The 16,240-nt window shown below is 35.7% G+C and overlaps 1 protein-coding gene across 1 annotated transcript; it reads right to left on the reverse strand.

The window, feature by feature from the left end:
• Positions 1–1,981: 1,981 nt before the first annotated feature.
• On the reverse strand, positions 1,982–16,091 carry LOC126380564 (MAP/microtubule affinity-regulating kinase 4-like). The gene is made up of 6 exons (XM_050030062.1): positions 15,438–16,091; positions 8,830–9,063; positions 8,495–8,627; positions 7,410–7,590; positions 6,860–6,953; positions 1,982–6,661 (listed from the first exon to the last, which is right to left on the reverse strand). The coding sequence occupies exons 1-6, from the start codon at positions 15,912–15,914 to the stop codon at positions 5,651–5,653; spliced, it is 2,130 nt and encodes a 709-aa protein (XP_049886019.1). The 5' UTR covers positions 15,915–16,091; the 3' UTR covers positions 1,982–5,650.
• Between the last annotated feature and the right edge of the window lie 149 nt (positions 16,092–16,240).

Below are 16,240 nucleotides of genomic sequence, written 5' to 3' on the forward strand. Positions count from 1 at the left end.
AAAAACATTCGTCAATACGAGTCCGTGAAATGACGGATCCGAAATGGTCGTAAGTAAAACTACTTATTTGTAGGTACGGTAGCCGCATAAGGCGACATCTTCTTCTTCTTATCGTGTGGATTGTGGGGTGGAATACCAGCCTCGTCAACCCTGGTGTCAGGGTTATTATTGAGCCACCAAACGCCCCTGACATGATTCGTGTAACGACTACATACTTACATCCGTAAGTAGTAACCGGGACCAACGGCTTAACGTGCCTTCCGAAGCCTGGATCAGTCAGTTATGCGACATCAGTCAGTAAGTACTTACTGTGAAAATGCTCAAGGACCAAAAAAGGCTTGTTTCTGTTAGATAGATATCTACACATGCGATTGCTCTTACTTAGACACATGTATTTACGATTAAACGGGACAGCTTGGTTGAGGCGCGGGATTGCGGATCCGTTTATCCCGACTCGCAGTAAGCATTAGAGATTACACTTATATCTGACACGTAGCTCAAATTAGGTTGTCATTTTTTGCAATGCTGTAACGGCTTCTTCCTTGTAAATAATCGTAAGATCTTTAAGTCTCTAACGAAAGTTACAGATTTTTATATTTATAAGTAGGTACCCTGAGCTTACATAGATACTGCTTACATAGATATTATTATGGTCTTCTTCTTCATATTTTTCATTACTTTCTCGCCAATCGAGTTCACAGAGTAACAGACAGACTTTGTAATAACACAAATTGAAAATTCTCGAGCTAAGCTATGAGGTACAATTTTTCAGTGTCTAAACCTAACGTTTGCACGTCAGAGTTAACCCCGCTTAAATGAAAACTAATTTTAATATTAATGTTTTCCGTCCTTGTTGTGAGAAAACTTAGGAAAGAATTTTAATATTTCTTTCAATTTGAAAACTAAGTGCCGTTTGTTGTTTCTGGGAAGTAAATTGTTGCAGTAGAAAGTGCGATAGGTCGAAACCTTAGCTTGTTAAGGTGATACTACGGTGCTAAGGTGATACCTATTTATTTATTTATTTATTTACCTATATCGATTCCTAGAATTCCTACTAATATCATATATATCTACGAGTCCGGAAATTAAAAGTGTAATTACTAAAATTTTACTTTAATCTTACACACCTTGCAGAGAAATGGAAAGTTGTAGAACAAAACATTATCTATTTTTGTCTTTGACAATATTTAGTTGTTCTTGAGATATAGCGCGTTGAATGGAGCGCCTACATAGCCACAGATGTTAGGAGGATATTAAGTACCTACATAATAGTTACTATCAAAGACTAGCTGTTGGTATGAAAGAAGAATTAGATAATATGACTCTTTTGGGGAACTGAGACGTTTGACTGTTGTTAATTTTCACAAAATACTTATATGTATTATAACAGCGGATATCCCACAAGTAAAATAAAATTCATAAAGAGGGGTCCTCATACAAGGAACGTGTTTTTAATCATTTTTTATACCGGGTCTATTGTGAACACGATGTACTTATCACTTCGCGAGAGCTTTATCTGTCAAACTTGTGATTATGAACCAAAAAGAACTAAAAAAAGTACAAGACAAATAGTAAAAAAGGTAGAGCTCTGAAATTAAGGAAACGATTTCTGTCTCTTTGGGGATCCTTAGCTCAAGCCTAACTCCAGAGCTCTTAACCGAGAGAGGGTTCATTTCAGAGCACCGGAATTAAATATCATTCGTGTCTCTCTCTCTTTCTTCTGTTTGCAAATTGCTGGTTGGGTTATGTACGCAACTTACGTAAGTTGTAACCGATTATTTATAAAAAGATAAAATATTCCGAGCCTGAATTTCAAATCCGGGTCTCGTCTTACCTTTTAAATAATCCATGTGACTTGTCAATTACAAACTGGCACAGTCATACAAACTCCAGAATCTTCAAATTATGAGACGACCGCACTGATAAGTAAATCACGCTTTCATTAAAACACTCACTTTGAAAAAAATATTTATTCCGAAACATACCAAAATTTAGCATGCAACAAAAAATAACGAAATTGTTCTACTTAAAAATAATGTTAATGTGTTTGTTCTCTAACACAAAACTTAATAAATAAAAGTATTTTGGATATAAAAGGATCACACGTTTATCCCGATTGTACAATAAATGGACGAAAATTTTAAGTAATTAATAGGAAAATAATTCATATTATAATATTATAGACACGTACGGTAGTAGCAGTAGCACAGTCAAAGATTTCAAAATACACCTTAATTAACTGCTAACATAACAAATGAGGCAGTAGAGTCATTAAGTAAGTAGATAATATAAATTCCATCGTGGCATTTACTAATGAGAAGTATTTAGATAATTTAAAATGGACAGCGAATTGTATTTCTATATGGTTTCTATCATGGGTACGCGTGTTATATCAATGCACTCGACAACCGACTGATTAAAATCTGTTATTAATGAAAATTATAATTATATCACCTCTACCCTGAGCTTATACCTTGCGCTCATATTTTACCTTGCTCTGTACAACGTGAACGTCTTTCCTAAAAATGAGTATTTTGTAAAATGATAATTTTTGTAACGAAATACGCGTATCCAAACATTATTTGCTTTTTTTGTAAATTCGGATTATATTTCCTTTAAATAATACAATTTCATATAGCTAATTGCATACGTTTACACCATATCTCTTAAGGAATGTGTATCCCGATGATAATCATTCTAGGCACATCATTCAGCACCTTCCATCGCTGGCGGAATACGGACCCGCAATTCACAACTCCATTTACTTACTTAAACTTGGTCCATCACATACATACTATATTTTCACTCGACAACAAATAATATTGAAGGGGAAGCTTCGTAGAAAGAACCAAACTAAAGCCAATAATTCCAACATAATTACAACTAACCAATTCCGGGTTTTACCAGGGAAGTGACGATAAACATAAATATCATATTTCTGTCCTACATCTACGACTGTTTGCATCAGGCAAAAGAACTGCTAACATTTACTTAATCTACACACAACGAATAATCTACTTATGAGCTTTTGTTTGGCATTCTTTCATATAGGTAATAATATTGATTATGATTCGAAACTTTCACATCGAGAAGGAGACCGAGATATACCGAGAATTAAATAGACACATAGGTTAACATTCCCCTTAATACTTGGTGTATCACCAATTTCATCGAATGATTAAATCTTACACTCTACTTATTCTAATGTAATTGATGAAAATGACTAAGTAACATTATTTCCTTAATTATACCCGATAATTTGGTACTAATTCGTACCCAAAGTGATAGTCATTGCTGAAAATTTCATTAATTCTACCCTACACGTCCATAAACACGGAGAAAACACATCAGACTTTGTATTTACTTAAGAAAATACAGATACCGTAACCGCTACATCTGGACTGCATTGATCAGAATAACATTTTCGTATCATTTGCACCGCATGGTCTGGTCGTGTGGACATTCAGTCGTATGGGTAGTTTTTGCACCCCCGTTCAACAGCGGCTAGCCTAACAAGTCATACTAATACTATACATCAGTATATTTTGTAGAACATATTGCTTACAAATACACTTATGCTAACATATTCACGTTGTAAAATTGATGCCTAAAACCCACTCCTATATATATTTACTTCAACACTGTACTCTGTTTTAGAATAAAAGAATGACTATTTAAAATAATGCAAAATGGTTCACAAAGTGGGTTGGCACCTCGCATTCATCATAGTCAACCAATAAAAATAATTTGTAAATATTTGAAGAGGTCTCTTTGTATTCTACCACGAAAGGATCTTGGCGCGTGGTCATATTCGGATCTAACGCCGCGTTACGACGTTTACCTACGGGTAAACGTAACGTATAGAGATGGTGACACCGGCGCTCCAGCGTCCTGTTTATCATTATCCAATCAATCAATTCAATTTAAATTTTAGCCTTTATTGTCCCGCTGCTGGGCAAAGGACTCTCCATCCTTCCATCCCACACGGTTTTCCGCGAACTGCCACCAATCCCCGCTCTATCTTTTCATCTTTTTGGGGTCTACCTCGTTTCTATAATGTCCTCCACGCGCCAAAATAATCCTTGTCGGTTTATAGTTTCAATAACAGGTAATCAATGTTCTAGGGCCTATGCTATATTCGAACCAACATTATTTAAGGCTTTGTCTTTAAACGCTGTAACTGTAAATGGCCAGCAAACCGACATCACTATATTAACTGTTGTTGCATTCACAATACCCACGCTTATTTCGAATTTGACCTTAAAAGAATCTGCCATAAATGAAACACCCTGGAGTGGGCTTGTTTTTGTTGCGAAGTCTATAGTTGTATTGTCGAAAAGTGTTACAGATTGATTATTGTAGGCAGTGTTGGTAGAGTTATATTAAGTATTCATAAATAATTACTGACTGTGTCACTACATACCTACTAACAATTAGAATATGAAATCCTACTTACATTTAAATGCACACAACTTGATTGTCTCAGAATATCTAAAACACGTATGTATTATTATATCTACAGATCTTAGAATTAAATTATTGTTTCACACATATTATCGTAGACAGTAAGCTGCAAAGACATGTATTGCATATTTTGGGCCTATGCAGGCGTACATCAGACTCGTATTTTTTTAAATACATATATCTTAATTTAGAAACACGTATAATATATTTTATTTTTTAATAACAATTAAAGACACAATAATGCCTATCGCATCCCTATGGTGAGGTATATACATATAATCAAAACGGCAGCCATATAAATAATTTTCGTAAGAACCTGATTAAAAGTGGAACACCATAAAATTTTATTTTGAGTTATACCTATCACTTTCTTATCCGCCGAAAAGGAAAGGGACAGGTCGGTAGAAAAAAACATATTTTTGACGTATCTTCCATAGAAGATACGTCAATTTCGAAACTGAAATCATAACCCTTCCAAAAAATCATCGTTGGCGTAGAGCCCCACATAATTATATTAATTATATTGACAGCTCACAACGGGTTGCATAACAGCGAGAATCGAGATGCCTATTTAATTCGTCCGGGTAATCCGGATTATTGTTTCATTTCAAAATTAACGGCTGTCTATCATCCGTCCTTTTTCGGCGGTTACGAAATTACAGGTATAACCCAAAAAATAGTACATGTCTGCTATTACAACATAATTATTGCTCTAAAACATTTTTTTTTAAAACGAAGTTCACAATGTGGGTGCATTTAAACTTTGGCACAATAAGCGGATAAATCGCTAGATATATATGTAATTATTTTAAGGCGTTGGGCCCACCTATCTATTTCCTCAACGCCTTATATAACGTACATAATTCTTACGAGGCAAAGAGTAAAATACTCGTTTAATTTAGAAGGGCGGACTTTTTCTTTTTACTTACATAATATTACGGCTTTTTACAAGTGAAATGATTATATTATGTCTGTAGTCTAATCAGATATCTAATTCACCCAACTATACTCAGGTGCCAAAATAAACAAAACAATTTTGTTTATTAACCGGGCACGGATTCCCGCTTAATAAATAATTGGCCACGAAAACATATATATACGCTTTTTTTACTTAAAAGACTGATTTAAAAGTTAATTTGATTTGTAATATGATAGACATTGATATGTATTTCTATTTACCTAAAATTTAATTTGAGTCTTCTGCATTATCTTCGATTTGCCTTTGATTAATTGATTCCGCGTTCAACGTGGAGGATGGTACTCTATTGTTGGAATTTGAGTTTGGGGCCCGTAATCCATCTGGATTGGGCATTCGAAGTACATAGTCATGGTCGAGGGTCCGATCAAATTGCAGTCGCGATCGTTCAGACCAAGGCATCACTCTGAAGTCGCCAGATCCACCCGACGAAGAAGACGAGGAGCTCTGACCATTCGATGTAGTTGTCGCTGTGACCGGGTTCAGACGCGGTATCCGCTGCGCTAACGTGCGTAGCCTCGTATTCTCTGAGCGTTCCGGTCGAGAATCCGGAACTAAATTTTGAACCTCGGGGCGGCGAGGTATTGGCTGCTCCAAACGCGGAGTCTGTTGATTGGGCCCAAACATGTGCTGATATCTAGAAATTTCTGGAGCCTGCAGTGGCCTGGCGTCTCTGCCTACTCTCTGAACCGTAATCTGGCGTTGACTTCGCTGGTTCGACGATGTGAGTGTCGTCCTCTCAACATGATTCCTCTCAATGTGATTTTGGTTGGCATTTGGAGTTGATATAGGTGACCTGTCTCTTTGGTTGTTTTGGTTTGCGGTTAAATTAGCTATGGCCGCCCTGTCCATTCGGCTCAGCTGGCTTGGTGTTACTATTGCCGCTCTATCCATTATGCGCCGGGTACTCGAGAAATCAGTTATTATCGACGGAACGCGGACGTTCATGGAGAGGAAATCGTTTATGGGCATGCAGAATATGGGTTGATCATCCCGATAGTATACCAAACTGGTGACATTAGGGTTTGGTATAACATCGCTCCTCTCGGGTAACTGCGCAAAGGGCTTCCTTTCCACTTCGGAATTGGATTTGCCGGTGTTTGGCGGATTTTCTTTTTGGTTTTCTTCGTCTGAACTCATGGTGGGGACGACTTGTAAGTCTTCCGGCGGATTAGGTATAACCACGTAGCTCGCTATGATACTAGACAACTGATCTAGTACCTGAAAAAGGAATGTCGATCATGAAATAATGTTAAAATCTGTAGAATATGCATTTCAAACAGGCAACTTAACTGAACTATTTAACATACACTAATCATGTTATAAACAACAACATAGTTACAAACCAACAGCCAAAATAGCAACAAAATAGATGTTTTAAAAATTCATGACGACTTAGCCATAATTTTTTTTACACACCTCTTCGGCTAAGAGTCTGTGTTTTGGGTCCTTCACTAGTAGCCTCTGTATTAGAAATATTGTGCTGTCTGACACCTGTACTGAATTTCCGTCCCTGTAAAGAAAGCAAAGAAACATTGAAAATTGATTTATTAATGATTAGTTCATTTTAATTGAAACGAATATTATTTTTCAATATAGATATATTATACGGTATTTTTGTCCCGTATTAATTTTGTATGACACCGGTTTCAACAATTACTACTAACTAGGACGTCATTTACCATCGCCGTTTGCCGCTGTCGTCTGACACGTGCTTGGGAATTGCACCTTTCTGGTTATAGATTGGCGGGAAATCCACCAGGTAGGTTCTTTAAAGGTGTTTATCCAATTTTCATCGTGGACTATGAATGAATGTAAGTACAGAGTCGTTACATGAGCCATGTCAGGGCGGCTCAATAAAAACCCTGACACCAGGGTTGCTGAGGTTCGTAGCCCACCTCACAAGCCACACGATAGAAGATCGGATGTTCACTGGGTTCAAACAGGAGTAGATTGAAACTATACTTACGGTGGAATGTTGTAGCTAGCAGCTAGGATGCGACTGAAGAGTTGAGCTAAACTTGTATCGCAGAAAGGAAACTGGCCATATAGCATTGTGTAGAGGACCACTCCCAATGCCCACATATCAGAAGGTTTCCCATGGTAAGGCTTGCACAACAACACATCAGGTGAAATGTATGCCGGGGATCCTAAAACAGTAGGTAATAATTATAAAGCATACCCGCTAAACTTTATTGCCTACATAAGCTGAAGGTGGCTTGGCTCGCGTGAGGATGGTGTAAAATAATACATCTTTAATGCAAGTAATTTTCGCAATCATTATAATAATTTATGACCATGACATACCTTTTAACACAAGACAGGAATATCGTTGTCTTATAGTGAAAACCCGGTAAGCGCCTTTTTGAAAAATTAAATTCCGATGTAACGGCCTCCATGGTCCAGTGGTTGAACGTTGGGCTCACGATCCTTAGGTCCTGGGTTCGAATCCCGGTGAGGACATATCACAAAAATCACTGTGTTCCCTAGTTTGGTTAGGACATTACAGGCTGATCACCTGATTGACCAAAAGTAAGACGATCCGTGACTCGGAAGGCCCGTTAAACCGTTGGTCCCGGTTACTGATGTAAGTACGTAGTCGTTACATGAGTTATGTCAGGGGCCTTTGGCGGCTCAATAGTGGGTGACACCAGGGTTGATGAGGTTGGTAATCCACCTCACAACCCACACGATAGAAGAAGATTGCGATGAGATTTTATTTAACAAAACCTCGATTTCTTTTAATTAATTTCATTCCGAGTAAAAATTTAAACCGCTAATTTTACCAGATTTGATACTAGCTTGTCTATTGAGAGGTTTAGTTAACAAAAATCAAATCTGAATATAATTTAAAAAAAGGCGCTTACGTAGTTTTTCACCATAAGGCGACGATATGGGGATACAATTATTATAAAAAAAAAGTGCTCTACCAACACCAAATACAATATCTTGTTTTCATGACATAGGCATAATTACAAATTTCGCAATAAAAATTATGTATGTCAAATATAAAAATCAATAGTGTCATAGCTAATAAACATTTTACTCATTTACCTCTCTGATCTTTCAACAAGTCCCTGTCGCTTCCCAAGTGTGATCCAAGGCAAAAATTTGTGATAATAATTCTGCCCGTCCTTTGGTTCAGTACTATATTTCCAAGTTTAAGATCTCTATGCACAATGTTCCTCTGAAAAGATGGGATTTTAAAATAACAAATTGTTATTATAAAAAATAATAATTTCCAGTGAATAATTATTGCTGTCTTATCGGTAGGTATATTATTGGAATTTAATAGACATAGTAATAAGGATCTATGTTCCAACAGCAATATTTTCGTGTGATAATTACATACCTACTTTAAGAATAGTAAGATATAAAATCCAACGTACTTTATGCAAATTGGCGACTACTCTAACTATGTCGTAGAATATGAGTATTGCTTCTTTTTCTGGAACTTTTTTAACTCTCGTCACGTATTGTTGTAGATTAACTAGTTCACTGCCCTTTTCACTGAACTGATGGGCCGATACGCAGTCAAGGACAAGAAACAACCGCTGACAGACACGACCTGTATACACAAGGCCTGTCCCGCACGGATTAGGTATCTCCTCCAAAGCGTGGTCCTGGAAACCAAAGAATAATCATCATCATTAAATTATCAAAGACAAATTCAAATTCAAGAATATCTTTATTCAGTAGGTAACATAGTTACACTTTGAATCGTCAATTTTTACCTAACGAACGTCTCATCCGCCTAAAACTACTGCAGCTTCTCACAACCTGTATAGCCGGGGAAAAGAAGCAAGAAAAACCTCGGCACAGGGCCCTAGACGATCTTTAAAAAAAAATCAGAGGTCTTATTTTCACCATATCCGAGAAGAAAGAGCTACATGTCGCCAGAAAACAACTTGTAGGCACATTTACCGCCATTCCAATAATAATCAATCAAGCGGTAAACATGTATTCAAGTATTTGACAGTCAAGCAAAGTTCAATCGAATTACTTGATAATTTAGTTTAATTTTGCTTGGCTGTTATTTACTTAAATATATATAGATTGGATTTTTCTTGTTTTAATTTCTTAAAATATTGTTTTAAATTTAAATCCGGTCGTGGGTAATAGTTTTTACCAGCCTATCTTCTTAGTGTTCTATATTGATTTCGCTGCTTCTTACGTTTCTTTACTTTAAACGTAAATAATTCAACCCCATTATTTATTCTGTGTCGAACTCCCTGAGACGCAGGGACAAAAAGGTAGAAGCGTGATGCTCTGGACATAGTGAATATAAAAAAAATGCCATTTTACCAATCGAGTCCGTACACTTATTTGTTACAGCTGAATATTAATGTCTTTCCTTCTATGTAAGTTTTTTCAGTGAAAAACTGGTTTGTATAGCATCAATGTTACAATTTGAATTATTTTGCTGTAAGTATATACCTAGTTCTCTAAGAATAAACAAAATAAGTAAATTTCTGATATCATATTTAAATAGAAATGAAGATGACTTGACTCTTGCTATTTCCCTTTCTTACATAAAACTAAAATACTTAGGTTAGCACAAACAAGAATTATATAAAGTATTGACAATCAAAGCACATTATTAACATTCATCATTACAAAAGCAGGTCGTACTTTCGATGCGTTGTTGCGGGCGACCTAAAGGTCTTTATAAACGGTGACTTCTTGCAATAAATAACATAGTTGGGCGAAAAGGACGGGGGTTTTCCTCATACAAGATTGACATAATGCGCATCTGCGCCAAAAGTAGCGTAAAGTTATAATAATTATTTTAATCTTGCGCGGCTGTATCATTTCGGCATTCAAAAAGGCACCATATATAAACTCCTTGACACATAAAAGCTTCACAAAAGCTAACATGCGGTTCTTAACGAGTACATTACATGTGGCCAAACGAATTCACATTGCATACTTTGCAACTTAAAATATAAATAGCGCTACAGAGTGAAACAGAACGCAAATGTCGCTTCTCTACCAATATCAGAGACCTTTCGCAAGTTTTCTCCTGTTGATATATTTTTTTACTTGTAGTAGGTATGGACATGGTTTAGCTCATTTTATAACATTCACGTGCTCATTTCAATCAAATTTTCATTTCGCAAACGCGTAGGTCAGGAATGACGCAAAGAAGTAAAGATCAGTAGGGCTGACATGCGCAACGTAATAAAATTTTGTCACGGTCATTTTATCGACCCTGACGACATAATTATGTCTTTTTTCCGATTGATGCTAATATGTAAACCCATATAGCCTAAGTCGTTCTGTCAAAATACGAACTAAATCACGTGGTACGCATGTTAGGAAAAAACGAACTATAGATTTCTACAAAATTTATTGAATCGATCGATAATTTTATCACATTGCGCACGTTAGCCATGCTGATCGACATCATTGACAAGTAGTCGCCATTTGGATTACCTATTTCATGACACAATTTATTTTTTGTTTTCATATAGACATAAATAGTCCATTTACGTCCCACTGCTAGGGGGTACGAAACATACTCCACCACTACACTCCAGTGCGGGCAAGCCATTTTTTTACTTTTGTTTTCAAGAAACTTAAAACTGCCTATCTACTTAAGAGAGCACGTAAAATTGATAGTAAAATAGTCGTTAAGCTGTATTAGCACTTAACTGTCATAAAATAACGAACCACTTTAGATTTTTATAGTAAACAATGGACTATTTATTTACAACCCGGTCAAAGAACGCTCAAATAACAAAGCCACAGGTGGTCTATACTATACATCTACACTACACTTAAGAAACATTTCTATTTTGCTTCTTAAGAACAAGATGCATACAATTATTTCGGTGTTCATTTACTTTATAAATAGTTCTATATGTTTTTTAACACTTCATTTCGTCTACGAACTTCTACATTTGATTTTTGTCCAGGTACTTTCGAAACATTTAAGAAAATCTAAGACACCTATCAAAATGGCGACCTGGCCGGTCACGTGCTACTTGCTTCTCGAAACTTGATAAAACTTCTCTATATATCATTTGTTCAGAAGTAAATAGATACTTCTATACGTAGCTTCACAACTGATATATGAATTGTGTGGCAAAATTATTTTTATTGGACTATTATTAACTACTATTATAACATAAATCATTTACATACCTAACTTCGATGTTAGGTCAGGATTTACGTCACACTAACACAGTCTTTTGCTAAACGTCAAACGAACACGTGTATCTTAGATCATTTCATGATTTCATATCAAACAGGCAGTAAATCAACAGAAAAGCTAATTTATTAAGAGGACATCGGCCGCCTGACATATCTCGAGAGCGCAGGCGCGGCTACCTATCGATCGGGTATCTAAGTAGAAGCGCAGCCCCCGGATATTATTGATTTTTCAAAATTTGGACATGACGTAGGTATCTGCGTGCGCTAGTGATTGCGCATTCTATGCATTCCTCAATTTGACGCGTATGATTATACTTATTTTTTATGACTGACTACTGAAACTACAAGACTGATTTTGATTAAAATGTATTTATTAAAGGATACCTACTACAAAAGTCTTTAACGACAAACAAGATAGACAGAATGAATCCCAAAGACAGACACAGGGTACCTTCCGGCGTTGGCCTTAAGAGTATATTTCAAGGAAGGAGTTAGGGTAGGCAGGTACAGTCACGATGAGCAATACATGTACCATCTTCAGAACCCTGTCGCACTGATGTATTTAATGAGAGCTAAAGTTCAATTTGTTAAAAAATTTGTGACATGGTACCAAAATATACACATAATATAATGCTCGTGTCCGTACTTAGGTATTTACCGCGATAATCAAAATCCAAACGTGATAATAAAAGTACTCCAGCTCAGCGACTTCCTCCGCGTGGAGTTTCTCCACACAAGTCCAACTGTTCTTGTTACACTATTTTTATGAGTAGCGACGCCATGAAAGTTTCAAAAAATGTGATAGTTGCCAATTTTGTAAGATGGTTAGGTAGGTTCTTTCAAATTACACTATTCATGAGTAGCTTCGAACGGCGCCAGCTTATCTCATGCTCATTTCAACTTTCTTGTCAAGACAATCGATTGTATAGATAATCATAGATCTATTAATGTATACGCGGAATAATTGAATACTATCCGCCTTATTACAAAACGAAGACAACAAGATACCCATTTGCCGCTATTTGCCATGTACCTAAGTCTTTTTGTAATTATTTCTTTTTATTTTGGTGCAATAAAGTATATTTGTATTTTGTAAGTTTAAAATAGGTAAAGTCCATGTCCATTACAATCCATCGACTTCTTTAATGGCGTGGATTATTATTTTAAACCTAGTTTAAAGAAATAATAATCCGCACCATGAAAAAGCAATTGAAAAAACACACGTAAATAAGCTTTCAATAAAGCTGCAAGTATTTAAGTGTGTTTTTTCACTTACGAACCAGGAAAAAATGTTTCTTAAAATTGTATAGGAGTAGTTTGTTGCTCCATAGGTTCGAGCACAAAAGCTAATCGCGACCTAAGTCTACCAATGCACAACAGTTGCAAAACAGTTATTCGATGGCAAAAAAAATGTGTTTGAGATTAGATACAAACTTATTTGGTAAACTAATCAACCAACTAAGTGGATGTAAGAAGACAATAGTTTTTCATCGACATAGCCAAGATTCAGTTTGGAACCATCGGTGCGCGAGTCGAACTCGCACTTCACCAGCTTTACTCTCGGTGTAGTCATGAGCAATATCATGTACCCACTTTAGAACCCTGTCGCACTATCATATTTGACATTTAATGAGACTTACGGTTTGATTTGTCAAAACAGTTAATATGACATGGTTTCAAAGTGTATACATATTAGTACTCGTGACTCGTGACTGTACATTTGTCTAGTCTGCTTATTTCATATTTTTGGCGTATTTTATTACTTTCATCCATTTCATTTTCATCCATACCAGAGCAAATTATTACGAATAAAATTGCATAAGAAATTCAAATGTATTTGCCAATAGTAGTAGTAGTTCGTTAGTAACGGCCTCTGTGGTCCAGTGGTTGAGCGTTGGACACGATTCGGAGGTCTCGAGTTCGAATCCCGGTGGGGACATACCACAAAAATAACTCCCTAGTATAAGACTGATTACCTGATTGTCCGAAAGTAAGACGATCCGTGCTTCGGAATGTTGTTAATATCGGTTACTATTTACTGACGTAAGTAAGTAGTCGTCAAATGAGTCACGTCAGGGCCCTTTAGCGGCTCAATAATAATATAAATACTCTGACACCAGGGTTGATGACGTTGGTAATCCGAATCACAACCCATACAATAGAAAAAAAGTTCATTTTGTATTATGACAATAACTTATAGGTACATATTTAATAAAATATTCGCAAAGCTTTATAAACTATCTATATTACTTATTATAGTCTCCAATAACAGACTTTCATGCCATCCGCCAATAGCAATGACATTCGCTGTTACGCAATTTTGCAATCAAATTACATGAAGAATAGTAAATATTGACATCATAGTAGGTACCTACCTACATATGTTACACATTGTAATTATTATCCCAATATTTTTAAAAACTTTCTTTTGTTCTAGGAATAGGACATTTGTGTGTGAGAGAAACACATTCATCGAATTATATTTCCTATTTCCTGTAAGGGTAGATAATTGTCCTCTTATTCACTATAATCAAATTCTTTATAATTATTATTTGAGAACTTCGAGTCCTCTTGATCAGGTCTTTCACTGAACATAGTTCAATGACCTTTAATTCGTAGCATACAATGTAACACTAGGAATAGGGACATCGCCTGAAGATTCTTCAATATCCTTTGGTCCTTCAATATGTGAAGAGTTCTTTAATTTGTTCACTATACATTCACCTAGGCCACCTATTTCTCCAGTCAACTTATCACATTCGCATTTTATATTTATCTGGGGAAGTGTAAGACATGAAGGGTCCAAAGTAGGTATATCACTGCAAAATAAGTTCATTAGCACACATGGATAATTTCATACAGACTTTTAGATAATTCACTAGGCTACTAATTCCTATTTACATGCAATTTGTAACTCATACCCTAAGCCATTGTTATGGCGCTCTTATGTTTTCATAAAATATTTCTAATTCACTTTTATTTTATGTTTATAGAATTACTTTTTAGTTGTTTTTATTCTAATAATTTTATCGCTAAAGCAGTATTTGTATTAATCACTAGATATTAATAGTTGTGTATTTTTTGTATAAGTTTTCTGGAATATGCAGCATTATATAGTGTAATTACCCTTGTCTTAAAATAAACAAATTCACAGCTTATGTGAATGCATCCATCACAATTACTCTTCTGATCTAAGCACATAATACTTCTTCATATTTTAACAGTTAAATAAAATATGATGTAAAGTGTGGAAATAATATTATTCACAACAATGCACAGCAGTTCAGTGGTTTATATTCATGAGCAAATTTATTTCAACAGATTTATATAACCTTGCCAAATTTTGGACATAAAACCTTTGATAACACAATCAACAGTAAACTAAAAGCCAAATCACACAGCAAACATAAAAACACACTTAATTCACATTGCTTTTTATCACATGACAAATAAAAACAACAAAAATGGAATTAAGTTTTAGATAGACAAGGATTCTGTTAAATAGAGTTTAGACATTTGACAGCAAGACAAAAAATAGTAAAACCTGGTGTGAAAGAGACATATCCTGAAAATGTACTGTTCAGACAGCTGTCAGTTAATCATTCTTTATATTTCATGAACTATAGTTGTTGAGTCCCTCAGATAGTCTGATATTGCAATGTATGGATATTACTTATTGTGTTTATTATAACAGCCAACTAAATATTGCATAATAAACGTTACACACCTACATCTACAGAACAAAATTTAATGTATGATGACACACAAAACACAGTAACATGAAAAAGCAGAACAGATTGTTATAATGCAATCAATTAATTAAACTGAGTGATAATTTTACCTTGTAAAGACCATGATGATGAATAACTCCTTCTTGATCCTTTAGTAAGGACAGTAGAGAGTACTCAGTATGCAATAACATCTTCCCTTGCCTATCATCTTGCGTTTCCAGCTGGCCATCTTCTTTCAATGTCAATACCTTTATCTGATAATAATCATCTGTTTTTTTCTTTCTAGCTAAAAGTTGGACAATACTTTTTACTGGGCTAGGTCCGAGTTTAGGTCCAAGCAAGTACGGGCCGGCCTTTCGTACACACTTCTCAGGTACTGGTGTCCCATATTCCGGAACGTCGTTGATGTTATACGGCAGTTCTTCTGGATTCGTTTGTGCTGTACTGTTACCAAGTCTTTTTGAATTCCTTAATATAGAGTTAAACGGTGTGGATAGTCGAGCAATCTTAGCACTAGGATGGTGAAGTAAGAAAGGTCGTGTCCTCTTTCCGTGGCTCGAGCTGCTTTCTGGATTGTCTGAGTCCATATTGGTTAAAGCAACACGTTAGTTTAGATTCCAATTCAATAACGTATAAGTCAACAGTGTTTGCCAGTAAATACACAACAACTGAGGCTAAAAATGGCTAGACTACTATAAGAAAAACAATTACGTTCTGTATCTTGTCTGTATCTACAAAATGTAGAATTCACTCCATTATTTACAAGAGCACGTTCAAAACATGGTATAATGACGTTCGGGAGTACACCTTATAAAATAACAATAAACGTTTGAGCAAGCATTTTGACTATAATATTCTTACATTAATAAATCATTCAAGCCATTTTTTTTTACTTTCTAAGCTAATTTTTATT

This window comes from Pectinophora gossypiella, chromosome Z, assembly GCF_024362695.1.
Source record: "Pectinophora gossypiella chromosome Z, ilPecGoss1.1, whole genome shotgun sequence".
Classification (NCBI taxonomy): Eukaryota; Metazoa; Arthropoda; class Insecta; order Lepidoptera; family Gelechiidae; genus Pectinophora; species Pectinophora gossypiella.

What these genes read in the sequence shown, in the direction of transcription:
- LOC126380564 (XM_050030062.1), bottom strand. Translation starts at nt 15,914, where the DNA reads ATGGACTCAGACAATCCAGAAAGCAGCTCGAGCCACGGAAAGAGGACA. An exon ending in TAGTCGCCAATTTGCATAAA is followed by an intron (nt 8,628 to 8,829) that starts GTACGTTGGATT and finishes CCATCTTTTCAG; the next exon opens with AGGAACATTGTGCATAGAGA. An exon ending in ACAGACTCTTAGCCGAAGAG is followed by an intron (nt 6,662 to 6,859) that starts GTGTGTAAAAAA and finishes TTCCTTTTTCAG; the next exon opens with GTACTAGATCAGTTGTCTAG.